Consider the following 25,028-nt stretch of genomic DNA (forward strand, 5'->3'; position numbering starts at 1 on the left):
ATCGCGCCAACCATGGTGGACTGCAACAGATCCCCCGAAGATGATGCGTGTGAGAAGCCAGTCAGCTCTGTCCAAAAGACTGTCATACCCGTCTGTATCTTCGTCGGGTAAGTAAGCGCAAACACTCAAACACAGAAGCACCCCTGATGGTTGGCAGAATCCTCTTGATCGCCATCATTGTCTTTCTGTATTCCATTCGCCGTCGTGCTCGTCTGGAACGCCAATGGGAGCAACAAGCGCGAGCAAAGTACGAAAATGCTTTCAACAACCATGAACCGCATGGAAAGACAGACACCAACGTTCCTGGGACCAGACAAACGGACGATAAGGGCGCGCATAAATCATGATTCGGGTCGACAAGTGTATGTAGGGGAGAGAAGCAACTCGCATCAGCTTATGTATCTGCACCCAAGTATGGACATGCAACAGAAGCCTGCTGAGCAAAGGAGTTTTGTATGAGCTTTCAACTTTCAGTCCATCGATCTTCATACAAAGGCTCACGTTTGCATTGCGCTTCTGTAACTTTTTTTTCTTCCGCAATTTCGGCATGTCTCATATATGTACCCGTTTTCTAGATTTGCTACATCGATAACAGCTCCGACTGGAAACAGATGCCATTTGTAGAGACGGTTGCTGGAAATATCCGCCAGTTCCTTTCCTGATGCTCGTACCCCTTTGCTGCCGGCTGAAGATTCGGCGCGCGGTAAGTAGCATACCCGATGCCTCGTTGTCTACTAACCAGCGCAGGCTTTGACTCAAAAGGCCTTCTCTTGGCAGCTTACGCTGATCAGTTATTTTTGGCACCACCACGCCCGTGCGCCGGCGAAAAAGGCGAATCAAAGTTACCAGTGAGCGAGTTCAAGGGTTGTTTCAGCATGTCAATAATGCTGAGTGGTATCCAATTGCAGTCAACACCCAACAGCTTACAGGCTGGATTCAAGGCAATGTAGCGACACGACATGAAACGGCCCCCATGCCAAGTCAGCCTGGGTCATGGAGTTGTCCGATTAAGCGCCAGCTTGATACGTCATGCTGAATCCTTCGAGTTTTTTCAACCAGTACAGTCGGCTGAGGATTTGGTGGCCAGAAAACTAGCTCTAAATTGGCTGAACCCATGGCGGGTAGATCAAATCAGCGGTACATATGTCACCATGACCCTCTCGAGAAGCCTTCTTTCCATGTCCGTCTCGTTTGTGCCCTTTATGTAAACTCAGTCATATTTACCTTATCTTTTGCGATACCACTGGGTATCATTCCCCTCCGTTCCTGGTGTAGATGGCTCAGGAAGCCTCTCGCAAGCCATGTCGGGAATGCCACACAAATCGTTCAACATGCTGGTTCGGAGAGCTTCCGGGGCTCTTTACAAACCTCTATCACGGCCACAAACCACATCCTCGGCAGAGAAGTCTCTGCCGGCACATCGCAATTCTTTCATCAAAAGGATTGGCCCTTACTCTTTGGGCATCCTCGTTGTTGCTTTCATCCTCATGGCAATAGCTCTCGCTTTCCTGTGTCACCTTTGGGTAGGTGACCGTAATTCGATCTCATGGAGATGGGTAATACTCAACGATTATGTTGGGTCGGCGGTCGCACTTGCGGCTTTGGCTATCCAGGTCTCTGTGTCCTCTTCGGGGGCTGTCGCAGTATCGATGCTCTCGTCACTAGCCATGGAGAGATGGGGCGTACCGCTCAGCCAGTCTCTGGCCATCTCCACCATGCGATACAACAACTCAGGGCCCCTCCTCTCGCTATGGAGTTTCGTACGGCAAGCCAGAAAGACTCATGGGTGGAAAGCTGTCACCTTTTGCCTGCTGATGGCGGTGATTACATTGGCAGCCAACTTCAGCTCCACCATCCTGCTCTTTGACGTCCATCCCGGCCAGATTCATGGCGTTCCCGAGATGGTCGACGTCCCGCTTGGCTGGACAGAGGGCACAAGCAAGGAGCCCGCAACCTGGTATCAGAACTTCATGCTCCAAACGCCATCCGCATATCAGACGTTTGCCGAGTGGTCCGACCCCCCCGAGCCGGCGGAGAACATGTCGGACACGGGACCGTTGGTACGCGCTTTACTTCCCTTCGCCTCGGAACAGACGAGGACAAGCATACAGAATTATGAAGGCCCTGCAAAAGTGTTTGATGCCAGGGTTGCCTGCGTACGTCCAAACTTCGTCGACTCGACCTTCGTCGTCAATTCCGACTTGGTCAACTTTACCGGACAGGTTGGCATCAGCGCTCGTCCTCCGGGGCTAGACAGCCAGCGAGGAAACGGGGATGGCGCTTCTCTCAACGGCTTCCCCTTGATACCCTTCGAATGCAGCGTCGGCTACGGCACGCAGATATGCCCGCTGGAGCGCGGCAGCGTAGACCTCGGCTTGAGGTCCTGGCTCTGGGAGTATTTCAACTCGACGCAGAACGTCACCGCCAGTGCCTTCCTGTTTTTCGAGAGCCAATACATGCTGGACGCCTACAACGACACTTCCAACGGCACCTACCGGCCACTCTTCAACTACAACACCACAAATCAAGGACAAGGGTGGAACTCCACCGGCGACGGGCCCTGGCTCAATCTGCAGCCCACCAACTGGACGCTGAAACCGCCTTGCGAAGCCACCAACTCATGCAGCCCGTCCTGCGAAGTGTTCAAGACCTGCGGCCGGCCCGGCCTGAACGCCTCCCTCTGCTTCGACGCCTTGTAAACCACCACCCCCTTCCCCAGCTCACCCCACACACAGCTAACCCGCCTCCGTCCAGATGGCCCGACATGGACCTCCCCGTCCAATTCAACGCCACCCAAAGCCGCACAGAGCCCAAGGTAACAATCGACCCAACCACCAACCAGCTCGACCTCACCCCCGTCCGCCACCAACTCGGCGCCACGGGGCCCCGCCTCCGCCTCTCCCCCACGGCCCGCAACATCCTGACCCTCTCCATCTCCTCGGTCCGCGCCGCGCTCGACGCCCTCCGCCCGGCCGACCTCTCCCCTTCGCTCTCCGCCAAGCTCCTCGACGGCTCCTCCCTCTGGTTCACCCTCAACCCGGACTACAACGGCGGCGGCGCCACCTCCTGGACCTTCTGCCGCGACCTCCGGCGCGCGCAATGCGCCTACGGCGGCGTCTACGACGCCAACACGTCGACGACGCTCGCCAGCGTCACGCAGGGCCTCCTCGCGCGCTCCATCCTCGACGACGACGCGGGCCACGACCCCGCCGCCGCCCTCTCCGCCGCCCTCACCGTGCTCGCCCGCATGCAGTTCTACGACGCGGCCGCGACTTTTGACTTTCCGCGCAGCGCGGCCGCGACGGCGTTCGTGACAAAGGCTTTCCCGCACGCGGCGCGCGGCCTGGCCGTCGTGGCGGGCGTGTGCGTCGCGCACGTCGCGCTCGTGGGCGCGCTGGCGCTGGCGTTCGCCCGGGGCACGGCGTGGTCGCTGCTGGACGCGGCGTGGGCGGCGGCGGCGCAGATGCAGACGGAGGGCGTGGGGGAGATACTGAGGACGGCGACGGCGATGAGGGATGGGGATGTGGAGGGGATGGTGGTCGGGGAGGCCGGCGGCGGGAGGGAGGGGGGGGGAGGCGGTTGTGCGGGTGAGGCATAATTTGGAGACGGGGAGGATCGAGGCGATGGAGTGATGGGGTGGGGGGATGGTTGTCGATGGGGTTTGTTGTTTCTTATAGTCTGCTGCCGACGGGTTTTGAGGCTGCTGATGATGTTTCGAGGAATTACGAGTTTTTCGAGTGGAAATCTTGCGGGATACGTGTTTTTGACATGTGCGCAGATGCGCACAGTTGGGATTGCAGCGTAGCTCACGCCAACACCGCCGGGATATCCTAGTGCAGACAACCCGTGGGTCTGGTGATGGGTTGAACACGTATCTGTGAACACAATCAAGCAATCAGGGGTCGATGAAATTAGGGACAGGATAGAAGAAACTTGGGTTGAAGATCATCTTTCTAAGAGTCCGAGCTTCTATAGACCATCTTGCTCTATGATCCGCCGGTGACTGAACCGATCTGTGTAATTGGCGGACGTAGCTGGTGTCAACTCGGTATCTCCAACGTTCCGCTGTGTAAGCTCCAACAGAGCAGCATTATTTGCGCTGCCACTGTAACTGAAGGGCAAAAGATTATCCGCCAGTTCGATCATGGCAAAGTGTAGCCGCCGTCAATGATGAGATTTGCCCCAGTCTTCACAAAGATCAGCTTCAAAAGAGCGGCCCTATGGACAGTGAGACTTACCATATAAGTGCTTGCGTTGCTAGCCAAGAAGACGTAGGCGCCTTTCAGCTCTTGCGCGTCCGCCATCCGATGGCCAGGGATCATGTCGAGCCACTTGTCCCTCATCTCGGGCGGGTGCAACAACAGGACTGTTTCCACATCAGCACATGAAAATCCAGAGGCGACGAGACAAAGACAGACTCACTCTCGGTATCAATAAACCCCGGACTCACGCAGTTGACCCTCGCAAAATCGACCCACTCGACGGCCAAGCTCTTGGCCAGGTGCACGACGGCGGCCTTGCTCGCATTGTACGCCGCCTGCTTCTGCGGGATGTTCACCAGCGTGGCGCTCACGCTCGCCGTGAAGATGACGTTGCCCGCCCAATTCCCGTCCTCCTTGCCGCTCTCCTTCGCGCGCTTGAAGACGTTCGCCGCCGCCTGCGCCGTGTACATGGCGCCGTCCAGATTGACGCCCATGACGCGCCGCCACTTCTCCTCGGCCACGTCCTCGGCGGGCGCCATGTCGGCGATGCCCGCGTTCGCGACCACCACGTCCAGCCGGCCAAAGTCGGCGGCGACGCGCTCCAGCGTCGCCGTGATGTCGGCCTTGTCCTCGACGCGCGACTTGTACGCGCGGACGGCGGTGTTGCCGGCGCCGCTCTTGGCGGCGAGGTCGGCCGCGATGGCGGCGGCGTCGGCGTCCGGGGTCGAGGCGTAGATGATGGCGACGGCGTGCGCGCCGGCCTCGACGAGGGCTTGCGAGACGGCGAGCCCGATGCCGCGCACGCCGCCCGTCACGGCGGCGACTTTGCCGGCGAGGGAGAAGTGCGAGAGCACGGGGGCGGAGGCGTTGGGGTGCGAGGGCATGACCATTTTGGCGGCTTTTTTTTCTTCTTTCTTTTTTCCTTTTTTTTTCACGGAGACCTTTTCTGGTGGAGAGGCGGTGGGATAGGGCGGGCGGAGGTTGGATATACGCTGCGGAGAGGAATTGAAGCGATTGAAGGCGTTGAAGCGGCTGGAGTAAACAGGCAATACACGGGTGTGAAGGAGCTTCGAGCCGCTAGAGAAGAAAAGAAAACACGAGAGTGAGGTGTCAACAGTAGGCCCACCGGGCGACGGTCGACCTGGCCGACATGGAGTGGGGCGCGGTGACGACAGGGTCGGAGGTGTTGAGCGTCAGGCCGCTACCCCGCCTTCCTGAGGCATGGGTAACGGTCGACGATCCCCCGCCTGCGTGTCCCTCTTGCTACACTGCCGGCTGCAATGCTTCCTCCGCCATTCCATTGCTGGCGCTGCTTGCCCCACCATGACCCGGGCGTGGCAGTCCGACACAAGAGCCACGCAATAATATATCCCACCGTTGCAGAACCGCACCGAGACGGTCATTGAAGACAATTCGACACCAATCACCAGACAAGATGGCAACAGCAGTAGACACAAGCAACATGACGGTATGTCCAACATCACAACCACTCCACGCACGTCTTCCGCCCGCAATGCAAAACAATACAAAAAAAACACACACAAAAAAAAGAAGACTCCCTCCTCCCTTCCCCCCTCCCTCCTCCAACCGCCAACTAACCAACCCCCCCCTCCCTCCGCACCAAGAACCCATCCTTCGTCCTCCAATCCCTCCACCACGTCCAAATCGAAGACCGGCCCATCCCCGCCCTCCGCTCGCCCACCCACGACGTCCTCCTGCACATCGCGCAGACGGGCATCTGCGGCAGCGACATCCACTACTGGCAACGCGGGCGCATCGGGTCCTTCGTCCTCGACTCGCCCATCGTCCTCGGCCACGAGTCGTCCGGCACCGTCGTGCGCGCCGGGAGCGGCGTCTCCCCCCACCACCTGCGACCGGGCGACCGCGTGGCCGTCGAGCCGGGCGAGCCGTGCCGGCGGTGCGCGCACTGCCGCGCGGGCGAGTACAACCTGTGCGCGGCCACGATATTCGCGGCGACGCCGCCGCACGACGGCACGCTGCAAAAGTTCTTCGCCGTCGCGGCCGACTACTGCTACCGCGTCCCCGCGCACGTCGACATGGAGGAGGCGGCGCTGGTGGAGCCGGTGGCGGTGGCGGTGCAGGTGTGCAAGACGGCGGGGGTGCCGCTGGGGGGCCGCTCCGTGCTCGTGTTTGGGTGCGGGCCCATCGGCGTCTTGTGCCAGGCTGTGGCGCGGGCGTACGGCGCGAGCGTCGTGTGTGGCGTTGATGTGGACGAGTCGCGGCTGGAGCTGGCGCGGGCGTTTGCGGGGAGCGAGACGGTGATGAATCCGAGTGTGGGGGATGAGGGCGGGGAGGGCGGCGCGAGGGAGCCGGTGGAGAGGGCTGAGGTGGCGGCGGGGTTGTTGAAGGAGAGGCTGGGGCTGGGAGAGGGCGCGGATGTCGTGTTGGAGTGCACCGGGGCGGAGCCGTGTATACAGGCGGGCGTGTTTGCTGCGAGGAGCGGGGGCGTCTACGTCCAGGCGGGGATGGGCAAGGAGGTGAGTTGGCCCATGTCGGATTGTCGAGACGACTCGTGCTGACATGATATGCGCAGAATGTGACGTTCCCCATCACTACGGCCTGCATCCGTGGCCTGACCATCAAGGGCTCCATCAGGTATACCGCTGGGTGCTACCCTGCGGCCATTGACCTCGTTGCCTCTGGCAAGGTGCCTGTGAAGAAGCTGGTGACACACCGCTTCAAGTTTGAGGAGGCCGAGAAGGCGTTCGAGTTGGTAAAGGCGGCAAAAGAAGGAGTGTTCAAAGTGGTCATTGCCGGCGTGGACCAGCCGCTGCTTGGATAGATCCGTAACGACTTGACTCGATTTGAAACCCCATTGCCGCAAATAGGATGTGCATATTGCCTCGATCATGCCTCGTTGTCTCCGATCAAAGTGATGCATCGAGATATCGTCCGCTCCAGCCCCACCCGACGGTGACGAACGCACCCTCAAACAGTCAAAAGCAGTTCGCAAACCTGCTTCACGCACTCCAACCCCCCAGCCCGACATCTCCCGATCATATCCAACCGTCCATCGACGAAATCAGCTGGTGCGACGACCAACCCCCCCCCTCATCATGCCACCAGCAAGTGACCCGACCCGAGATTCGGCCGCCTCGCCTCGCCTCGTCCCGTCCCGGCATCGGCGCAGCCACCGACCTAGGTATTTACCAGTCGTCGCGGGAGGGAAGGGCAGCAGAGACCTGCATACGTCCGCGGATGGGGGTCAAAGGGGCGAGAGGCGCCCATCCCATCCCATCCCCTGTCAGCCTCAACCATCATCATCATCATCATCAAAAAAAAAGGAAAAGACCAAGAACAATCCAATCGTTACGATGAATCCCCCATGTTCATCGACCCCCACACATACGCCTTCACAGCCTCCCCCCCGCATAATCAGCCGTCGGCCACACCCCGGCATTTCTTCTCCGCATTTCTCCCCCCCGGACGGACGACAGTCGCCCCAGGATAATTGCCGTTTCGGGTAAGGGTGCGCTGCCGTCGGCGGGAGGGGCACGGCCATTTGGTTTGTGAGAGTGCGACGGATTGATTCCCCCCCGGGTGTGCTCTCACCCCGCGGCGCCACCGTACCTACGTCAGTCACTGAAGGCCGAAATGAGATGGCCCGACGCCCAACGGTTGGAAAGGTGGATACTCCACCCTCTCCCCATGGGGAAACTCGGCGCCGACTGGTTAGTACAGTGTACATCGCGAGATCTTCTGGGGGAGGGCCCGGGGCCCCATGCGGGGGTGGATGAGGTAGCGTGATGGCATGATCCGCGCGACGGGTTGGCGGCCCCCCCTCCCCTTCCTCAAGGCAAACCTGGTTGATGGCGTTGTTTTTTTGTTGTTTTTGGATTGTTTTTGGAAGCTTGGAAGCTCTTGGAAAGGGATGGGCCTGGGAATGAAAAAGATAGAGAGAGTGTGCGTGACACGGGATACGTCCTCGGAAAGAGCCAACCTGTTTTTTTCTTTTTTCTTTCGGGCTCGGTTTCGTTGCTCACCCCCCTCTCTCCCAAATGACGAGCTGGCTAGCCAGAGGTGCCGAAAGCTTGACGCGGCTCATGAGCGCGGCTGGTCCTTGGTGCTTATCCGAGGAGTTGGTATATAGTGCAACAGGCATCCCCTCCGTTCAGTGATCTTGTCTCGCACATGCATCAGCATTGATTGTTTCCGATCGAGTTTTCACCGACCTGCCATGGGCTGCTGCTTATCCCAACAATCCCCGCTCGTTGTTGCTTCCTAGGACCAACTGACTTCTGCAAGAGAGCCCATTCCTCCTCCACCGTCATTGTGCCACAGCGTCCATCATGAGGGACGAAGACATCGTCGGCGCCACCCTGGCAGAAGTCCTGCCCAAGACATCGAAGTACTGGTTCCAACAATCGCACCTCCTCCGCTTGAACCTGATCCTCCTCGTCCCGCTGCTCTCCTCCGCGGTAGCCGGCTACGACGGCTCCCTCATGAACGGCCTCCAGTCCCTCTCGCAATGGAAGACCTACTTCGACTCCCCCGCCGGCGCGCTCCTCGGCACCGTAAACGCCGCGCAGTCCATCGGCTCCATCCTCGTCCTGCCCGTCGTCGGCGTCTGCAGCGACGCCTTCGGGCGCAAGCCGGTGCTGATGGCGGGCCTGGCCGGCGTCATCGTCGCGACGGCCATCCAGGCGACGTCGACGACGCTGGCGCAGTTCATCGTCAGCCGGCTGGTGGTCGGCATGGCGGGCATGCTGGTCGTGCAGCCGGCGCCGCTGCTCATCGCCGAGCTGGCCTACCCCACGCACCGCGGCAAGTACACCAGCGCCTACTGGACCATGTACTACCTGGGCGCCATCCTCGCCAGCTGGACCACCTTCGGCACCGAGGCCCTCGCGGGCAGCTGGTCCTGGCGCATCCCGACCGTCCTGCAGGCCGGCTACCCGCTCGTCCAGCTCGCCTTCATCCGCTGGCTCCCCGAGTCGCCGAGGTGGCTGATCGCCAAGGGACGCGCCCCCGAGGCCGAGCGCATCCTCGCCGCCTACCACGCCGGCGGCGACGCCTCCAGCCCCCTCGTGCGGCGCGAAGTCGCCGAGATCACCGCGACGATCCGCCTCGAGCAGTCCACCGCCGGCTCGACCACCTGGTCCACGCTCGTCGCCACGCCGGGCAACCGCAAGCGCCTCTTCATCTCCGTCTGCCTGGGGGCGTTCGCGCAGTGGAACGGCATCGGCGTCGTGTCCTACTACCTGACGCTCGTGCTCGACACCATCGGCATCACCGACCCCTTCGACCAGACCCTCATCAACGGGCTCCTCCAGATCTTCAACTTCGCCGCCGCCCTCTCCGCCGCCATCCTCGTCGACCGGCTGGGCCGGCGCCCGCTCTTCCTCTGGTCCGGCGCCGGCATGCTGGCCTCGTACGTCGTCTGGACCGCGTGCTCGGCCGTCAACGACGAGACGGGCAGCCGCGCCGCCGGCATCGTCGTCGTCGTGTGCCTGTTCACCTTCTACTTCCACTACGACATCGCCTACACGCCGCTGCTCATGGCCTACCCGACCGAGCTGTGGCCGTACAGCCTGCGCAGCAAGGGCATCAGCTGCGAGCTCATGTCCGTCTACGTCTCGCTCGTCATCGCCGCCTTTGTGAACCCGCTGGGCATGGAGAACATCGGGTGGCGCTATTACATCGTCTTTTGTTGTTTCCTGGCCGTCTTCTTGGCCGTCACCTATGCCTTCTTCCCCGAGACCAAGGGCCGGAGTCTGGAGGAGGTGGCTGAACTGTTCGATGGGCCCGGTGCGTTGCCGGACGTGCAGAAGATTGCAAAGAAGGACTCGCACGTGGCGAAGGCTTCTGGGGCGCATACAGAACACATAGAGGTGGTTTGACCTGCTCTACAGTCGGACAGTGGGTGTGGCGTGCAGCTGGGACATTTTCATTTGTGTGGATATGTTGTTTGCCGGCCTTCGGTTCGCGTTGGAAGAGTTTTAATTATTCCAGTTGTCAGCAATGATATGATCAAGCTTCTCATGTCCATTGGAAGTCATCAGCCGTTTCAGTCGAGGGTCCGCCAACGGTGGGGTCGGCAAAATCTCCCAGCAGGTCGGTCCAGGCCCCATCCTGCATGACGAGGTCCATCTCGTTCGTATTGCTGGGCCACATCATCGGGTAGATGGAGTTGATCTGGGTCTGTGGAGATTCACGTGTGGGTGATCCAGGGAATACGGCGGGGGGAGCCTCAGCATCGGAGCCTGGGCTCTGCATGAAATGACCGCACAGACGGATGGTGACATCGTAGCATTCCTGGGCACTGGGATTGGTTGCTTTCATGGCGCGGCAGACCCGAAGAGCCGTCTGTAGCTGTTGGACCCAGTCCAGAGCGTTCGGCGATGTGGGCTCGTTTCGAAGGCACACACAAGGAATGAGTGAGGCTTGGAACAAAAAGTACCTGAGCGTCTGTCAGATTATGTGCCAGTGGCATATCGAAGAAAAGGCCGACCTACAGAGTGTACCAAGCCCCAACGCGGGTGTGGGTGTTTTCTGCCCAGAATTTCTCAATGGTCGAGATGGTTGAGCTCGCAGCGGCTAGGCAGCGGTTGTATGCTGTTGCCTCTTCAGACGAAGACTCTTTGTCTTGGGGCTTTGATTGAGCGAGCAAAGCCCTTCGAATGACATATGGCCTGTACATGATGATGCGAAAATTGTACATCCGCCACCACAAAATTCTGTGCGAAAGGCGGAACTTCTTCGGGAGCTCGACATGCTCAAGCCACCACGAGGGCAAGGATGATATCCAGCCTCCAATGTGAAGGTCATCGAGACGGAGCAGTTCTGCAGCCGAAGGAGCGGGTGCTAGTATCACACGGGAGAAGATGTGATTGGTGGCCAAGTGAAACTTGGACTGAAAGATGACCGAGGTATAGTGGGTGACGTTGTCCGACTCGGGCGGTAGATCTCGAGACATGTTGGTCAGATACTATCGGCCTACCATTAGAACCATGAGCCGTGAGATCAGGGGCTGTCGGACTCACTCTGTCATTGATATTGAGCGGAAGCGCAACGTCGACGCCAATTTGCGGCCAGGTCAACGGGCGGCCAAAGGTAATGTGAGCACCAATACTGAAGACAAACAAACACCACCACACTCTCCTCCGGCTTTCCATCTCGATGGGTGGGATGTTCCAGCCTCGGAACTCCTTGTGCAGCCCCAGTCCCATGGCCATGTGCAGAGCCAGGCCGAGGTAGTTGTATCCACTGTTTGGCTTCCCCATCTTCTGCAGGTAGTTGTGCATCAGGCAGAGGCACTGGACAAGCGTCAGGTTCCCTGTTTCCAGGCTGTGGATGGACACGTTGGATTTGGCAGCATTGAACAGGGTCTTGTGCACCGGGATGGGAACATGGGCAGACGTGTAAGCACCGATGGTGGCGATCATGTAAGCCAGGGCGTTCCAGCTGGATCCATTGGGGCGTGGAATGACCTGAGCGTACTGAGCTCTGAAGGTCGCCTCATGGACCAGAGGGTAGCTCAGGTGGAATAGGGCAAAATACGAATCAATCATTGCGTCCAGGTCAATTTCCCTGATATTGAGCTTCGTCCAAAGAGGAGTGGGGACCCAGGCCTCGGAGGGAGAAGGAACATGCGGGGCAATGGCTGATGGCGTCAAGTGTTTCTTGTGGCCAGCTCGAGGGCTTCTGCGATGTTCAGCGCCAGGCAGGAGGAGGCGCAGCATGGCAGCGCCAGAGGTGTTTCCGAGATAGCCTGACTCCCCGTCCTCGACGGTCAAGGAGGCCATGCCGTCGACGACGGGCTCGTCATCTCCATCGTTGTGTGTTTGTGTCTCGTCGTCCTCGACGAGTGTTTCCGGGGTCTGCTCGTCCCAGCTGAAGTCTGCCGAGGAAATGGGAGGCGCCTCGAGCGTGGCGCCTGGCTCTGCTCCCACGGCAGACGCCTCGGCGCCACCATGCTGGACGAAGGTTTCGGGTTGGTCTGGCGGGCCAGTCGGGACATCGGGGGCCGAAGAGGCGGACACGGTGGGGAGCGCGGAGGGCTTGAGCAGCGGCTGGTGGGCAGCAGGCGGGCGAGGATGGGCGTCGGGGGCATTGGCAAAGGTGTCTCGGGGGGGCAGGCTTCTCAATTGCTGCTCTGCAAGCTGGGCGCGTCTCTCGGCTTCCCTTGCGCGGAGCTCGGTGAGGCGCAGGCGCTCCTCGACCTCGGTGAGATACCTGCGGACAAGGTCAGTGTGGCTAGTGGGGATGCAAGGGCAGGCTGGGCACCTTCTAGTCAAGGGCGTCTTGCTGTGCTTCTCGTACAGGCAGTGGCGCCTGTTCTTGGTGCAGGGCCCACATTGGGGGAGGGTCTTGTCGCAGCGGGCCTTTCGCCGCTTGCACTCGTTACAGGCCTGCTCGCCAGGCGAGCTGTCGAGGCGCAGAATGGACGACTGCCCATTGTCTTGTTGCATCTCTCGCGGCCGATGGCATTCTTCCGACGTGGTGTGGTGAGCAGCGCGAGGGCTGTCGCGGCCTGGGCCTGGGCCCCGCATCGACATCAGCGTGCGTCGCCATCTTATCTCCACGTGAGGGCGCGTCGATTTCCCGGCGCGGCTTTAAACCGGACTGCTCCCGCTCGCTTCTCTTCTTCTTTCAACTCGCTTCCCTTAGCTTCAATTTCTTTCAACTCGCTTCCTTCACCTTAAATCTCTTTTTTTCTGCTTTCAAACTTGACGGTCTGAAGGTAGAACAGACAAGGACCGTCACAGTGCTGCTAGCATTCACAAGTCAAGAGAAATGGTTTGCATTGCCATCTAAACTGCACTATCCTGGCTGAGAAGGGAGAGATCAAGCACTGCAGGAACTCATGCAAACTGCGTCTCCGTGACACCTTCACCCATGGCTGCCGTGCTGGTGACGCCACCAGAAACCATCTTCAGCATCTCGTCAATGTAGTTCGCCCCACTCCACTTTTGATGCAGCACCACCTCGCACCCCGTCTCAATCTCAGGCTCTTGGATCATCTCCCCATACGCACGCATGCCGCGCCTCGCAAACTCCCTGGCGAACCCGTCCGTCATGAGCGCCGTCGAGTGCAGCCCGGCAAGCGTGATGAACTGCCAGCAGTACCCGAGCCGCCCGAGACGCGAGATGTACGTCTCCTGCTCCTCGGGCGACATGGCCCGCTTCCAGTTGAACGACGGCGAGAGGTTGTACGCGAGCTTCTGCCCCGGCCAGACGGCGTGCACCCCGTCCGCGAACTGCTTGGCCTGCTTGTAGTCTGGCGTCTTCGATTCCATCCATACCAGATCTGTCCACCGTCGTCAGTGCTGGGGGAGATTTGGGGGACGGACTCGGGTGCGTGGGCTCCCACCTGCGTAGGGAGCGAATGCGTTTGCTCGGACAATGGCACACTCGCATCCACCTCTGTATCGATAGTACCCTTCCAACGTCCGAGGAGCGTCCCAGCTGAAGTAAATCTCTTGGCCAAGCATCGACCTCGCCAAAATGCGCCGGGCGTGGACGGACTTGCCCTGAGCCGACTTGAGATATTCATCAACCATGGCGTCTTTGTCGGGACCATGGCCGCTCCGGATGGCGTCGACGACAGCATCGTTGAAAGTCTTCAACTTGGCCTCCTGAAGCCATTGCGCCTCCATGGCCGCAGCTTCGATGCTGCTGCGACCTGTCACTGTGGCCATGGTGAGGACATCAGCCAAGGGTTCCAGATCTGGGTTGGTAGAGCCCAGGATGAAGTCATGGTCCCTGGCGTCGATGGTCGAGTTGATAAGTGTAGCTGCCTCGGAGTCTGTCCGAGCGACGAGGACAAGGTCAGTTCCCATCATGTCGGCCTGGGCGCGGCAGGCCACGAGCCGGTTGATGTGTTCGCGGATGGGAACCATTACCTTTCCTCCCATGTGGCCGCATTTCTTCGTGCCCGGCGCTTGGTCTTCGACATGGATCCCAGCAGCGCCATTCTCGATGAACAGCTTGGTGAGCTTCATGGTAGCTGTGATGCCGCCATGTCCGGTGTCTGCATCTGCCACAATTGGTCGAAGAAAGTCGATGTTGGCCAGCTTCCCACGCTCGTCTGGAGTACTTGTCAGGCGCTCCTCGCGTTGCTTGCGATCGTGGAAAAGCTGAGCCTTGAAAAGATGGTCTACCTTCTTGGGAACCGTGTCCTGACGAAATGAGCAAGACGAGATGGGGAAACACTGCTACTTCACTCACCATTGGGTAATCGGCCAGATCGGGAGATGGTTCGTTGGTTGAGGAAGCAGTAGCTGACGACTGCCATCCCGACACATAGATTGTGTCAAGATACTTGGCCATCTGTGTGACTTGGACCGGGTCCATGCACCCAAAAGTGAAGCTGACGTCTTTTTCCTATGGGGATAGTCCTTAGCTGTGCGAACGGGCCCTTGGAAATGCGGGATTTACCTTCCACCGTTTCTCGAGCATCTCCCAAAGCTTTCTGCTCATGGCATTGCTGGCGTACTCGATCTTCAGGTTGCCTCTCTTCGCACAGATCTGACTGGCTGTGTATGGTCGTTTCGTGCCCGACCAACGAGCACCTCTCCACCACTCCTCGGTAGCCTTCACCTCGGAGTTGAATGCAGTGTCTTCGAGGTACATGTCGATGATGGTCTTCCTCTCTTGATGTGATGTCTGCCGGACGAAAGGAGTCTCAAGTACCTCGGTGGACTTGATCCCTTTGGTAGGCTTGATCCCGTTCGTAGCCTCGTTGTAACCCATGATACGAGTGGAAAGAGTGCTGGAGTAACGATGCCGACAAAGTTTCTAGACAATGATGTGTACTCAGAAAGGAGTATCTTCCTCCTTTTAACACGCCTCTGTCCGGCCAAGCCACGCAATTTTCCACCACTTGTCGGCTCGTCAAAGTCTGTCTTGCCGTTGATCGTCAACAGTGACGCGGCAAGATAAGTCTGTCTCACGCCATGGTTTCAGTCCATATCGAGATCGGAGCTGCCGACGTCGGCATTGGAAACATCACTTCCTCGAACAGGAAAGACACGTCGTCAGACGCGAACAGTGGAGAAGGTGTTGTGGCGGGCCTACATGAAGCTGAGTTTAATGACGCGCGTCGATGAATTCAGAGTTCGCATGATCTTGGATGGAAAGAGCAGGTTGTATCCCGGTCAGCGTATAGACGATGGTCTGACGGTTGGCCGAATTTAGGGCATAGATCTACGAGGCAGATTTTCCGATTCTTTATAGGCTCAGAGCAATCGGAACCGTCGTACCCCACTCGGCTGCACGGAAAGTGGGACCAAGATGTATGGAATATGCATTTACCCTGTGACTTCGCCACAGCTATCAAAGTTCATCCATTGGACAGCTTCTTCTCACAACGGCATGCAAGTACGACGATCCCTACAAGGGAGTCAGAAATTTCTACTCTGATATGATAGGTCGGGACCGGAAAACCGTGCCCGCTTTGATGGTATTATAGGCCAAATTTGCGGCTCTGGGTGCGAAAAAGCAACTACATTCTAGCATTATGCCGCGGAGATTCTCTTGCGTAACTAACTTGCCCCATAAAAACACCTTTGTGATTCGAAAATACGAACTGAGAGCGCGAAGCGCATTGAAACTTCTGCAGATCGGACTACAACTGACTATACACCACCCACTATCCCTGCAGCTGTCTCTTCATGAACTCGTACACGGTGAACGTCACAGCCTGGCCTGGCGCTACTCTGATGACCCGAGGCGTGATCCCTTTGTAGAAGGCATGCACTCCTTCGTTCCGCAGCATATCCACCACAATGACAAGACCCTTCCGTAGTCCGCTCTCACCCGGGGCTTTGACCGAGTTCTGCATGCGGGTCTTGATAGTGTCGATAGGTGCATTGCACATGGGACCCACGGCGCCCGAAATCAGTCCAATCGCGGCAGTCTGGTAGCTCGGAGGGTCCATTCCCTGGGGTTGAGACTGCATGAGTTTGGCTTTCAGCATCGTGTAGACGGTGAAATTGGCCGCTTGGTTGGTCCCCTGCCGGATTGCGGTGAGAGCCACGCCCTGGTACAGAGCGCCAACTCCCTCCCTCCACGCAACCGAACCAGCTGCATGAAGGGCATTCCGGTACTCGGGCATGCCAACAGACCCTCCGATAGCGGGGGCAAGCCTCTGGCCTTGCAGTCTGATCTTGACCACCTCCATGGGGTTGACGACAAGGACAGCTTCCGTGACTCCCGCCGCAAGACCGGCCGAAAAAATGGTTGCTCCATTGAGCTGGTCGCCGGAGATGGTTTGGAACGAAGACTTGTATGCCTCAAACGAGGCAAAGCGCACTGCCATCTTGGGCCCCATCCCAACCACGACCGCGTCGAAGCCTCTGTACAGCCCCAGAAGGCCTTCGGTGCGAGCCACGCGAGAGAAGGTCCCGATGAAGCCGTGTCGGGTTGTCTCCAGACGAGTCAGTGTGCGAGCAAAGGGAGGATTGAAAGATTCCAACTCACCGGCGAGAGGACCTCCTTGTTCGACAGCTGCATCTTCACCTTGACAGTATCCAGAGGATGGCAGATACACGCCTCCATGATACCTGCCGCACCGCCGGCTGGAGGTTGTTAGCACACCGACAATTGCGATCGGCAGGAGGTTGAACTGACCAATCAGGTTTGTCGTTGCCGGCAGTCGAGCCAACACTGCTCCCGATTTTTGTTCCTGCATACTGTTTCTGTTCGATTGACGGCAAAGTTTGTTTCTTCTGGTCAAAGCGAGTATGAGACGAGTTCCTGTTGCCTTTACCTTTCCGCCTCGGGACCTTCTTCTACACTCCTCATCTATTACTGTGTCTCACCTCCCCGCAAGCCATCAAAGTTGGAAGCTCCTCCGCTCCGGGGCAGCAATCACACACGGATACACGTAGCCCTTGGAAGAGGTGGGGCCGATATCTTACTTCCGCTCCACCCTCGCCCGTGAGCCCAATGCCTTGAGAAGGGGCAAGACAAGCCACGTCAGTGCATTCGTTATCGACGCGGCTACAGCCGGGAATAATTGCTTCTTCGTGTCGGCACAAGCTCAACACCCTGGCTGTGTAGCTCTGCAAGAATGGATGGCAGTCTCTGATTGCGTTATCGTGCTGCGAAGTGCGCCTTGTCGCGTCCCAGGTATTTGGGAATGTGAGTGGGTGAGAAGAGTGGGCCGCTACATCGGTACGCGTACCCTTCCGTGGAAGGCAAGCATGAGAATACTTTGTTCTGGGAAGGCGAGGCATGTGTTGTTGGGGGGCCTAGCATCTGAGGCGGAGATAATGTTGCGGTAGATTCCGCTCAAGCTTTACCATGATGTTCGGTTAAGCTCTCTTGGAAGAGGAGTTCCTCGTGTAAGCCTCGGAGGTGGACGGGCTTAGCATCTGCCCCTGGTGGATCCTGGCGCTGGGGACGGCTGCACGCCTGTTCCCGGGCAGTCGGGTATCTGGACTGGGATCTGGGATCTTCGTCCCGGCTCCCGTCATCGCCGATCACCCAGGTTCGCCCACAATTACGCGTCTGCCATGGTTTCGTAAGCTATCTACCCATGGTGCATCCAACACCCACCATACCATCCCAAAAAGTCTGTTTGCTGTGGGTTGTCTGTCACAAACCACTGGCCAAGAACCACTGGTGGACAGGTATGATGTAGTTATCAGGTTATATTGCTTGCTCTGGCGCTCTCCAAAGGTTGTCGATCCGATAACTGAGATTCTCGGGCCTTGTTCAGCTCATATTTTTTATTTGACGCAACTAAGCGGCTTGCTCTTTGACTTGGACCGCAAATTAAACAGTGGCAGCACTGAACAACCTTCCGACGACAATGGCACCCACAAGCGGCCAGACTTTGGCAATAGTAAGGACTTCCAACGTACCAGAGTGATACTGGCTGACCATAGAGGAAACATAGTCCATGAGCTCCTCATGGAAAGGCTTTGTCAGATCATGGATTTTCGTCCCGTTCGGATTGGTTGTCATGCTATATTTCGTCCTGGCACTTGACACTCTCATTGGTCTTGGCACCGTGTCATTCCCCGCCAGTGTAGCATGCCTTCTGATTCTGTTCTTCGGACTGCTGCTGGCCGATCTCGTGCTGAGCAAGAAGAACATGGAAACACTATTGAAAGTCATAGACGTCCCAATCGGATTCGCCCTCCGTACGATGAACCTTTACTTCACACCCAGCTTCATCCTTTTGCCGCTCAGCAACATGATCAGCGGTGCAGAGATTGGCGTTCTGATCGGCGTCTTCATTGTGGGATACGTCGTTCAGTTTGCCGTAACGGCCTACACCTCACGGGCTATCCAGCTCTTGCTCCGACAGTGGCAAAAGCGCAGCAACTCCGCTTCAGAAAAGCCAGAGGCAGACGAGGCGCAAAGGTATGCGGCCAACAAAGCTCTCATCCCATCCGCACCAACACATCGAACTGACACAAGCAGTGGCAGTCCGTCCGACCACCCAGCAACGCCAGACGACAGTTCCAAAGACGAACCATCCCACGAAGCCACCGGCGGTGCGCAATGCTCACCCACCTCCTCGTCCACCAGCCCACCAACATCCCCCGACCCGCCAGCAGCCAGCCGCACCCCCTCCCGCAAACTCGCCACCACCCTCCTCAACCACCCAGACGCCTGCATCTACCTCTCCCTCCTCCTCTTCGTCGGCCTCCCAGTCTACTACACCACCACCTACACCATGCCCCTCTTCCTCCCCCTCAACGTCCTCACCTTCCTCCTCGCCAACGCCATCCCCCCCAAAATCCGGCGCCTCGCCCACCCCGTCCTCACCACCTCCCTCCTCACCGTCCTCCTCATCTGGGCCTTCGCCGCCACCAAATCCCTCCCCGACCCCCTCCGCACCTCCCTCTCCCTCTACCGCACCCAAACCAGCTACCTCGCCTACTTCCGCGGCACCCAGAACCTCCCCCTCCCCGGCGCCGGCGACATCCTCGCCTCCCTCCTCGACGCCAGCATCGTCTCCCTCGCCCTGCCCATGTACCAGCACCGCCGCGCGCTGTGGCGCTTCTTCTTCGCGATTTTCACTCCATGCGCGGCGCTGGCGCTGCCGTCCCTCCTCGCGTACCCGCCGCTGTGCGCCGCGTGGGGCGTGTCCGGCGCGCGCAGCCTCGCCATGGCGCCGCGCAGCGTCACGCTCGCGCTGGCGCAGCTGTCGGCGCGGAACCTCGGCGGGGAGAGCAGCGCGGTGTCGCCGATTGCGGTGGTGAGCGGGATTTCGGGCCCCATCTTCGGGCCGACGATTTTGAGGGTGTTGGGCGTGCCGGAGGGTGAGTGGGTTTGTTTTCTTTTTTTTTTTGTGGGTGAAGGGGACGGGGCTGGTTGTCCCCTCCTTGCTTTTTGTTTCCCCCGCCCCCTCTGCCCTCCCAGTTTGAGACGACGAAAAGGATTATAGGCTGATGGTGTTGAGCTCTCACAGATGATTATGTGACGTGGGGCGTCGTGCTTGGGGCGAATTCGTCGGCGATCGCGACGGCCATGTTGTTGGAGAAGGATCGGCGGGCGGCGGCGTTGAGCTCGCTGTCCATGAGCATTTTCGGGATCCTGTTCATCGTGCTGACTGCGATTCCGGATGTCGTGAGCTTTGTCAGGGGCTCGGTGGGGTTGTGAGTATGCCCATGTGTGTGTGCGCGCGATAACGGAGAGGTGAGTGGGAGGGCAAGCGGGGCGGAAAAGCACGTCAGTGATGTGGCTTTCTGCGGGGGGTTTCTACCTTCCGCTCAGAGTGGGGTGTAGGGAGATTGTTGCCCTTGTGCGGCGGGTGGAAGTTCGATTGTGCGGTCAGCGAGGATCCGGGGATTGTAACATGTGCAAGCATTCGTAGACCATACATGACTTACTCATAGCGGCTGCGCAGTGTTCATTTCTATTGCTGCCAAGTGAGCGCTTGCTGGAACCCCCTCATTTTACTTTCCGTACGATGGTTGGAGACTGATTACGGAGAATTGGGGTTTTGCCTGCCAGTTCGACGGACTTGCGCTGACGAGTATCAGGAGAGTGCTGTCGTTGGTGCTGGGAGACACGATATGTGCATGATGTGTGTGGATGAGGTGTAGCGGCCCGGCGGTGAGAGAGCGGCATTAATCAGTGGCGATTAGGGAGGATGGAGGAGAAAGGTTCTGGTGTTGGAGGGATGGAACACCCATCAGCATGTCCATTACTTGATGGGTAGCTTGGCGTCAAGGATACCGTAAAGACTCTTATATTGAATGTTCCCATATGTACATGCGTAAGTGCAACATTATTTACAATATCGTTGCCATATTTGCAAAGAGTGATGGGTTGTGCAACCACACCCGTGTCACTGTCTCTCCGCCTCTTCAGCTTCTTTCCGAGAATGAACCTCGCCCGTACTTCTATCTAGAGAAACGCTCATGGTAACCTGAACTGTAATCATCGAAATCAGTGGTAGCCCATTGGTCGATCGGTGACCGGCCCGACGGATTGTGCTCCGCAGAGCCATCAAGTGCCACGTTCAGGTAGCTGGTCATCAGGTCCGGCGCATCATTGGTTTCCTCGAGCTGCGTTGAGCGAGGAGTTGTCAGCAGGGATGCAGAATGTTCCCCGTTCGGCACGTCAACGTGCTGGCCTTGGGGGAGAGCATGAACACTGAAGGCCGCCGGCGTCGAACCATCTTGAGATTGCTGCAACGAACGGGGCTGGTAGCCGTGATTCGTCGTCGCGTCTATCATGGTGAACGACGGATCAATGTAGCTGGATGCGGCAGGAGGGAGCACGCCAGGATTGTGTGGGGCGGTACTGAATCCAGCTGACGATGAGGCTGTTGCTGGTACCATTTCTGCTGGTGCATCTTCCTCGTGCTGGCGTGGCACCGTCGGCGGTTGACCAGTGTCCTGACCACGGAAGTGGGCGTAGGATTGCTCCAAGCAATCATGAACGACACGCTCAATGAAGTCATGGATCGGCTCCAGATAGAAAAGCTGATCGACAAGTGCGGTGAGACCCTGCTCTAAGCGGGGCGGCAGATCATTCCGCAGGAAGTTCTCGTAGCGCCTGTAGAAGCTCGAGCCCAGTAGTTGGTCACGGTCCACCCACCCTGAAGGGCTCGTCAGTCTACGCAAAGACGAGGGAAATGAATAGAAGGGGTATGAATGGAAACTTACATGGCGAGGGAATCGTGTGCTCCTGGTCTGAGGGGAATAGGATGCGCCAAATGGTCCGCCATTTCTCCTCAATAGAATGGCCTCGCATGCGCCCCTTGACCTTGAGCTCGCTAGCTTGGGAAGCGTTGAAAACATCCTTGTGTGGTTGTTCTTGAACCTGCACGCACATCTCCTCCCCAGCAACGCGAAGGTGGGCGGCCACCTCGTCTTGCTTTTTGAACAACTTGAAGCAGCGCGGGCATTGGATGGAACCGTCGTGGACTCGATCCAAGTGCTCTCTGAAGGCGAGCTTGTTAGCAAGAGCCGTAGGTATCATTCAATTTCATGACTTACTTCAGCTTCGCGATCTCCCTGAATCCAGTGTGAAAGCATGCATCAGCCTTCGGCGTTCCATACGGGTTCCGTTTGAAATACGGACACGCTATCCTCAGATGTCTGTGTCCATTGTGGGGACTTGGAGACCTGCGAGGTTTAGGGGCGCGGCGGCGTTTATCTTCATTGTCACTATCGTTCCCGTCATCGTCGTCGGCCGGCGAACCAGCACTCCGGCACTTCCTCTTCCGATTGTTGCCCATGTCCGTGCGGCTTGCTTGACCACTGGCAGGCATACAGGGCTTCTTGCCATTGGCACGGCTGGAAGATGCGCCTGGGTCTGTTGAAGCAGGGGTCTCCTTGGGCCCTGCTGCGAGAAAATGCCTGTCGCACTCTTGTGATGCTTCTTGTTTAGGGAAATCCTTTTGCATCAAAGGCAGGGAAGTAAGTGGGTCAGGAAATTCAGTCTTGACAACGCCAGTACAGCCAAACAGTGGCGCCGTGGGAAGTGAGATGCCCAGGTTCCTGTTGTTTGCGACATATAGCATGAGACGTTGGAAGAGATGGCGCTTGACGGGACGCAAAAGTTCTTCCAGGAAGTCCCTCTGCAGAGGATCCGGAGATTCGCGTGAGTCATCTGAAGGGGACTCGCTCTCGTGCTCCGATGAATTGTCCTCACTGTCTTCCTCATCATTCTCCGGTGGCGGAGTGGATGGCTGATCGCTGGAAGCTGCAGATGAACTTGGCTCGGATGACTCCCGAATGGTGTTGTTGCTGGCCACCTCATCGTTGTGCTCATACGGAGACCCGCCAGCATTCCCGTTATCTGCGGCAGCCCCATGCGAAGAGTTCTCGCGGGACATTTCGACAACAGAACTGGGAGCCGAATGAGGAACAGACAAGGGCTTCTTTGAATTGGGTGATTGATGCATGGGAAAGGAAGCAGGGTCAATTCGAGGGACTGAAGAGGGAGGAGGCATGGGTGAATCAGGAGGGACGGCTCCCGGACTACCCAGCGGTGAGTCCATAATATGGACATCGGAAGGAGTGATGCCTGTGTCAGAGCAATGGGAAAATCGATACTGACTGCGGCTCAGGAATACGTGTTAGTGGCACGGCTCAGCTGGTCCAGGCGACCCATGCCTGAAGGGGTAAGTGACTTACAGATGGTGCATGATAGGCTCCGAATGAGCTATTTCTGGACCTGGCAACGTCATGTCCATTGTGGCTGTGGCCTGCAGGATAGCGGCGTCCGAATACGTCTTCATTGCGTGGCCTTGTTCATCCAGCGTCTTGAGTAGAGGGCTGGAATGCTGACTGTGAATGCCTGGGAAGCTGGCATCTGAAGCGTAGGGATGAGCAGCGTGGTTGAGGTGGTGGTGCATACTCAAAGCATCTACTCGTCGAGCGAGCGATGCGCAAGACGAGTTACTACCGCTGCCGCTACTACGGGTGGCGGTGGTGGAACTACTCCCGCCGCTGCCGAGACTGGTGGCAGAATAGTCGGAAGAGATTGAGCCATGTCTTAGCGGGTGGGCGCCTGGTGCTCGCAGAGGGCCTTGAAGTGGTAGGGAGGAATGAGCGCCAGCGGGACTCCTCGCCCGAGCCTGAGAGATGGCAGCTCGACGATATCCAGTGCGGTTGTGGAGGCTGAGGGCATCTTCGCCGGGTTTGATGCCAGCGGCGTCGGACTGAACGAAGCGGTTGACTATCTTGAACTTTCTGATTCCCTTGTCAAGCTTTCCTCGGCTCGGCCTCTCGGCCATCTCGTTCGGAGCTGACATGTTGGCCAAGGCGTGAGGCATGCGACCGACGATAGGGCTAGGAACAAAGGAAGAAGGAAGGCGTGGTCCGTGGCGCTTGTCGTGGGCTCAACAAGGCTGAAGCCTGCTGGGGAGGCAGGAGCACCGGCATGGCGGGGAGGCGCAGGATAAGTAGTGGTGTTGGTCGCTGGGAGAAGGGAGGGGAATGACGCTGGCCAGCGACTCTCGCAGCAGGCGGACGGGCGTCAGGGGGAAGTGCGCCGCCGCAAGGCGATGGCACAAGAGGTGGCGGAGCCAGGCAGGCTGATGGGGGCGGAGGCTTTGGTGATTTTCCCGCGTAGGAGCCTGCAGAGCTACCCGCATTTGATCACCGCGCCGTCGAATCAGAGGGCCGCAAGCCCGCCCTCAGCTGGCCTCAGGACCGGAACGCAGCCTGGCGGCAGAAGGCAACCAGGACGGGCGAGAGGGCGATACGAGCATGACGAAAGCGTGCCCCAGGTGTCGTGGCTGGGCAGCGAGCGGCCAGACTGGCGGTCAGGCTGGCGGGCTGGCGATGCGGCATGCTGTGGGTTGGCAGATCTGCCTTGGCCGGCGGATGGGCCAGATTGGCGACGCATCCCACGCATGTGCGCGGTAGCCGTCTTGCGCGCCGGAAAACCCGCAGCCTGCGCCACACGCGGCGCCGCGCAGACGAGTTTTAGAACTGGGTGTTTGTAAGTCTGAAACCTGGGTCTTCAGAAAGGAGACAAATGCGGCACTCACCGCCGTCTGCCTGCGCGACTGAGCAACAAGGAGCCACTTATCTCGCCCGGCCGCGCAGATGGCCAGACGGTCGGGAGCCGTGCGGGTGGTCGCCCTTTCGCCGCCGTTGAACAAGCAGTGATGCCGCAGCCCTCCAGGTTTTTCCCTCCAGGTTTTCCCGCCGCGCACTGGGCCCAGAACCCACATTGCGCGACTGAGCATTAAGGTGGAAGGGCGGTTAGGCAGAGCCCGCTAGAGAACCAAGGCGTTTCGCCCTCTTCGTCCCTTGGAGCGCAGTTGCGACCTACCGGCGATGGCAAGTATATATTCGCATTTACACTCTTCACCATGTCTCCCATCTGTTCATCACCGGCTCAGTTAACCTTGTTGTCTCTTCTGTCTCGACTCGACGGCAAGTTCGACAGCGAAGACCTACCTCCCAAGCATCGCCATGTCTTCTTCCTCTCACCACACCACCAACCCGGCTGGCAACACGCTTCCGGGGCCCAACGCCTATTACTGCTGCAAATGCCTGTACGGGCCGATGCTGTATGAGCTGCATCCGGCTTGCATCGAGTGCGGCGCGCCGGCGTGCGGATATTGCTCGCCTATCAGCATCGGCCTCAACCACCCCGGCCACGCTCTCCAAGACCAGCTCGGCCAGCCTGACCCACGAGACCCTTACGGCTCTTCAATGCTCGGGTATGTTCCCGGCCCAATGCCTTGGTGTCGCGCACCGCTAACCCACGCCAGCTTCAGCAACACGTCGGCGTCACTGATGGACCGCTTTTTCCAAGATCGACCGAACGGTACCGAGCGCTTGTAGTCCGGGGGCGTGTCGCGCAGCCTGGCTGGCTTTCAGGACGAAACGGGAGATGTACCAGTGACGAGCGCAGGGCGGGGATGTGATGATT

The 25,028-nt window shown here is 58.5% G+C and overlaps 11 protein-coding genes across 11 annotated transcripts; 6 read left to right on the top strand and 5 right to left on the bottom strand.

Annotated features, from left to right (window-relative positions):
- Nucleotides 1–12: 12 nt before the first annotated feature.
- BKCO1_5000025 (uncharacterized protein) lies at nt 13–347 on the top strand (the record flags this gene model as incomplete). Its single annotated transcript, XM_020276616.1, has 2 exons — nt 13–107; nt 158–347. 2 exons carry the CDS (start codon nt 13–15, stop codon nt 345–347), a joined length of 285 nt encoding a protein of 94 aa, XP_020127574.1.
- A 984-nt stretch (nt 348–1,331) lies between these two features.
- BKCO1_5000026 (uncharacterized protein) lies at nt 1,332–3,598 on the top strand (the record flags this gene model as incomplete). Its single annotated transcript, XM_020276617.1, has 2 exons — nt 1,332–2,695; nt 2,755–3,598. The coding sequence occupies 2 exons, from the start codon at nt 1,332–1,334 to the stop codon at nt 3,596–3,598; spliced, it is 2,208 nt and encodes a 735-aa protein (XP_020127504.1).
- A 544-nt stretch (nt 3,599–4,142) lies between these two features.
- On the bottom strand, nt 4,143–5,092 carry BKCO1_5000027 (sorbitol utilization protein sou2; the record flags this gene model as incomplete). The annotated part of the gene is made up of 3 exons (XM_020276618.1): nt 4,143–4,187; nt 4,239–4,366; nt 4,423–5,092. The coding sequence occupies 3 exons, from the start codon at nt 5,090–5,092 to the stop codon at nt 4,143–4,145; spliced, it is 843 nt and encodes a 280-aa protein (XP_020127505.1).
- A 545-nt stretch (nt 5,093–5,637) lies between these two features.
- Nucleotides 5,638–7,005, top strand: BKCO1_5000028 (d-xylulose reductase a; the record flags this gene model as incomplete). The annotated part of the gene is made up of 3 exons (XM_020276619.1): nt 5,638–5,670; nt 5,828–6,700; nt 6,757–7,005. 3 exons carry the CDS (start codon nt 5,638–5,640, stop codon nt 7,003–7,005), a joined length of 1,155 nt encoding a protein of 384 aa, XP_020127581.1.
- A 1,507-nt stretch (nt 7,006–8,512) lies between these two features.
- Nucleotides 8,513–10,063, top strand: BKCO1_5000029 (hexose transporter; the record flags this gene model as incomplete). The annotated part of the gene is made up of 1 exon (XM_020276620.1): nt 8,513–10,063. One exon carries the CDS (start codon nt 8,513–8,515, stop codon nt 10,061–10,063), a length of 1,551 nt encoding a protein of 516 aa, XP_020127582.1.
- A 139-nt stretch (nt 10,064–10,202) lies between these two features.
- BKCO1_5000030 (fungal specific transcription factor domain-containing protein) lies at nt 10,203–12,634 on the bottom strand (the record flags this gene model as incomplete). Its single annotated transcript, XM_020276622.1, has 4 exons — nt 10,203–10,623; nt 10,679–11,151; nt 11,207–12,398; nt 12,450–12,634. The coding sequence occupies 4 exons, from the start codon at nt 12,632–12,634 to the stop codon at nt 10,203–10,205; spliced, it is 2,271 nt and encodes a 756-aa protein (XP_020127532.1).
- A 393-nt stretch (nt 12,635–13,027) lies between these two features.
- BKCO1_5000031 (isocitrate lyase) lies at nt 13,028–14,918 on the bottom strand (the record flags this gene model as incomplete). The annotated part of the gene is made up of 4 exons (XM_020276623.1): nt 13,028–13,473; nt 13,537–14,344; nt 14,394–14,549; nt 14,604–14,918. 4 exons carry the CDS (start codon nt 14,916–14,918, stop codon nt 13,028–13,030), a joined length of 1,725 nt encoding a protein of 574 aa, XP_020127531.1.
- Nucleotides 14,919–15,816: 898 nt separating this feature from the next.
- Nucleotides 15,817–16,857, bottom strand: BKCO1_5000032 (succinate fumarate mitochondrial transporter; the record flags this gene model as incomplete). Its single annotated transcript, XM_020276624.1, has 3 exons — nt 15,817–16,593; nt 16,647–16,744; nt 16,797–16,857. 3 exons carry the CDS (start codon nt 16,855–16,857, stop codon nt 15,817–15,819), a joined length of 936 nt encoding a protein of 311 aa, XP_020127530.1.
- Nucleotides 16,858–17,982: 1,125 nt separating this feature from the next.
- On the top strand, nt 17,983–19,784 carry BKCO1_5000033 (uncharacterized protein; the record flags this gene model as incomplete). Its single annotated transcript, XM_020276625.1, has 4 exons — nt 17,983–18,015; nt 18,070–18,539; nt 18,600–19,444; nt 19,594–19,784. The coding sequence occupies 4 exons, from the start codon at nt 17,983–17,985 to the stop codon at nt 19,782–19,784; spliced, it is 1,539 nt and encodes a 512-aa protein (XP_020127529.1).
- Nucleotides 19,785–20,530: 746 nt separating this feature from the next.
- BKCO1_5000034 (uncharacterized protein) lies at nt 20,531–23,394 on the bottom strand (the record flags this gene model as incomplete). The annotated part of the gene is made up of 4 exons (XM_020276626.1): nt 20,531–21,231; nt 21,299–21,576; nt 21,632–22,696; nt 22,775–23,394. The coding sequence occupies 4 exons, from the start codon at nt 23,392–23,394 to the stop codon at nt 20,531–20,533; spliced, it is 2,664 nt and encodes an 887-aa protein (XP_020127536.1).
- Nucleotides 23,395–24,565: 1,171 nt separating this feature from the next.
- On the top strand, nt 24,566–24,940 carry BKCO1_5000035 (thiamine-monophosphate kinase; the record flags this gene model as incomplete). The annotated part of the gene is made up of 2 exons (XM_020276627.1): nt 24,566–24,816; nt 24,868–24,940. 2 exons carry the CDS (start codon nt 24,566–24,568, stop codon nt 24,938–24,940), a joined length of 324 nt encoding a protein of 107 aa, XP_020127535.1.
- Nucleotides 24,941–25,028: the final 88 nt, after the last annotated feature.

Source organism: Diplodia corticola (assembly GCF_001883845.1).
Source record: "Diplodia corticola strain CBS 112549 chromosome Unknown scaffold50, whole genome shotgun sequence".
In the NCBI taxonomy this organism is placed as follows: domain Eukaryota; kingdom Fungi; phylum Ascomycota; class Dothideomycetes; order Botryosphaeriales; family Botryosphaeriaceae; genus Diplodia; species Diplodia corticola.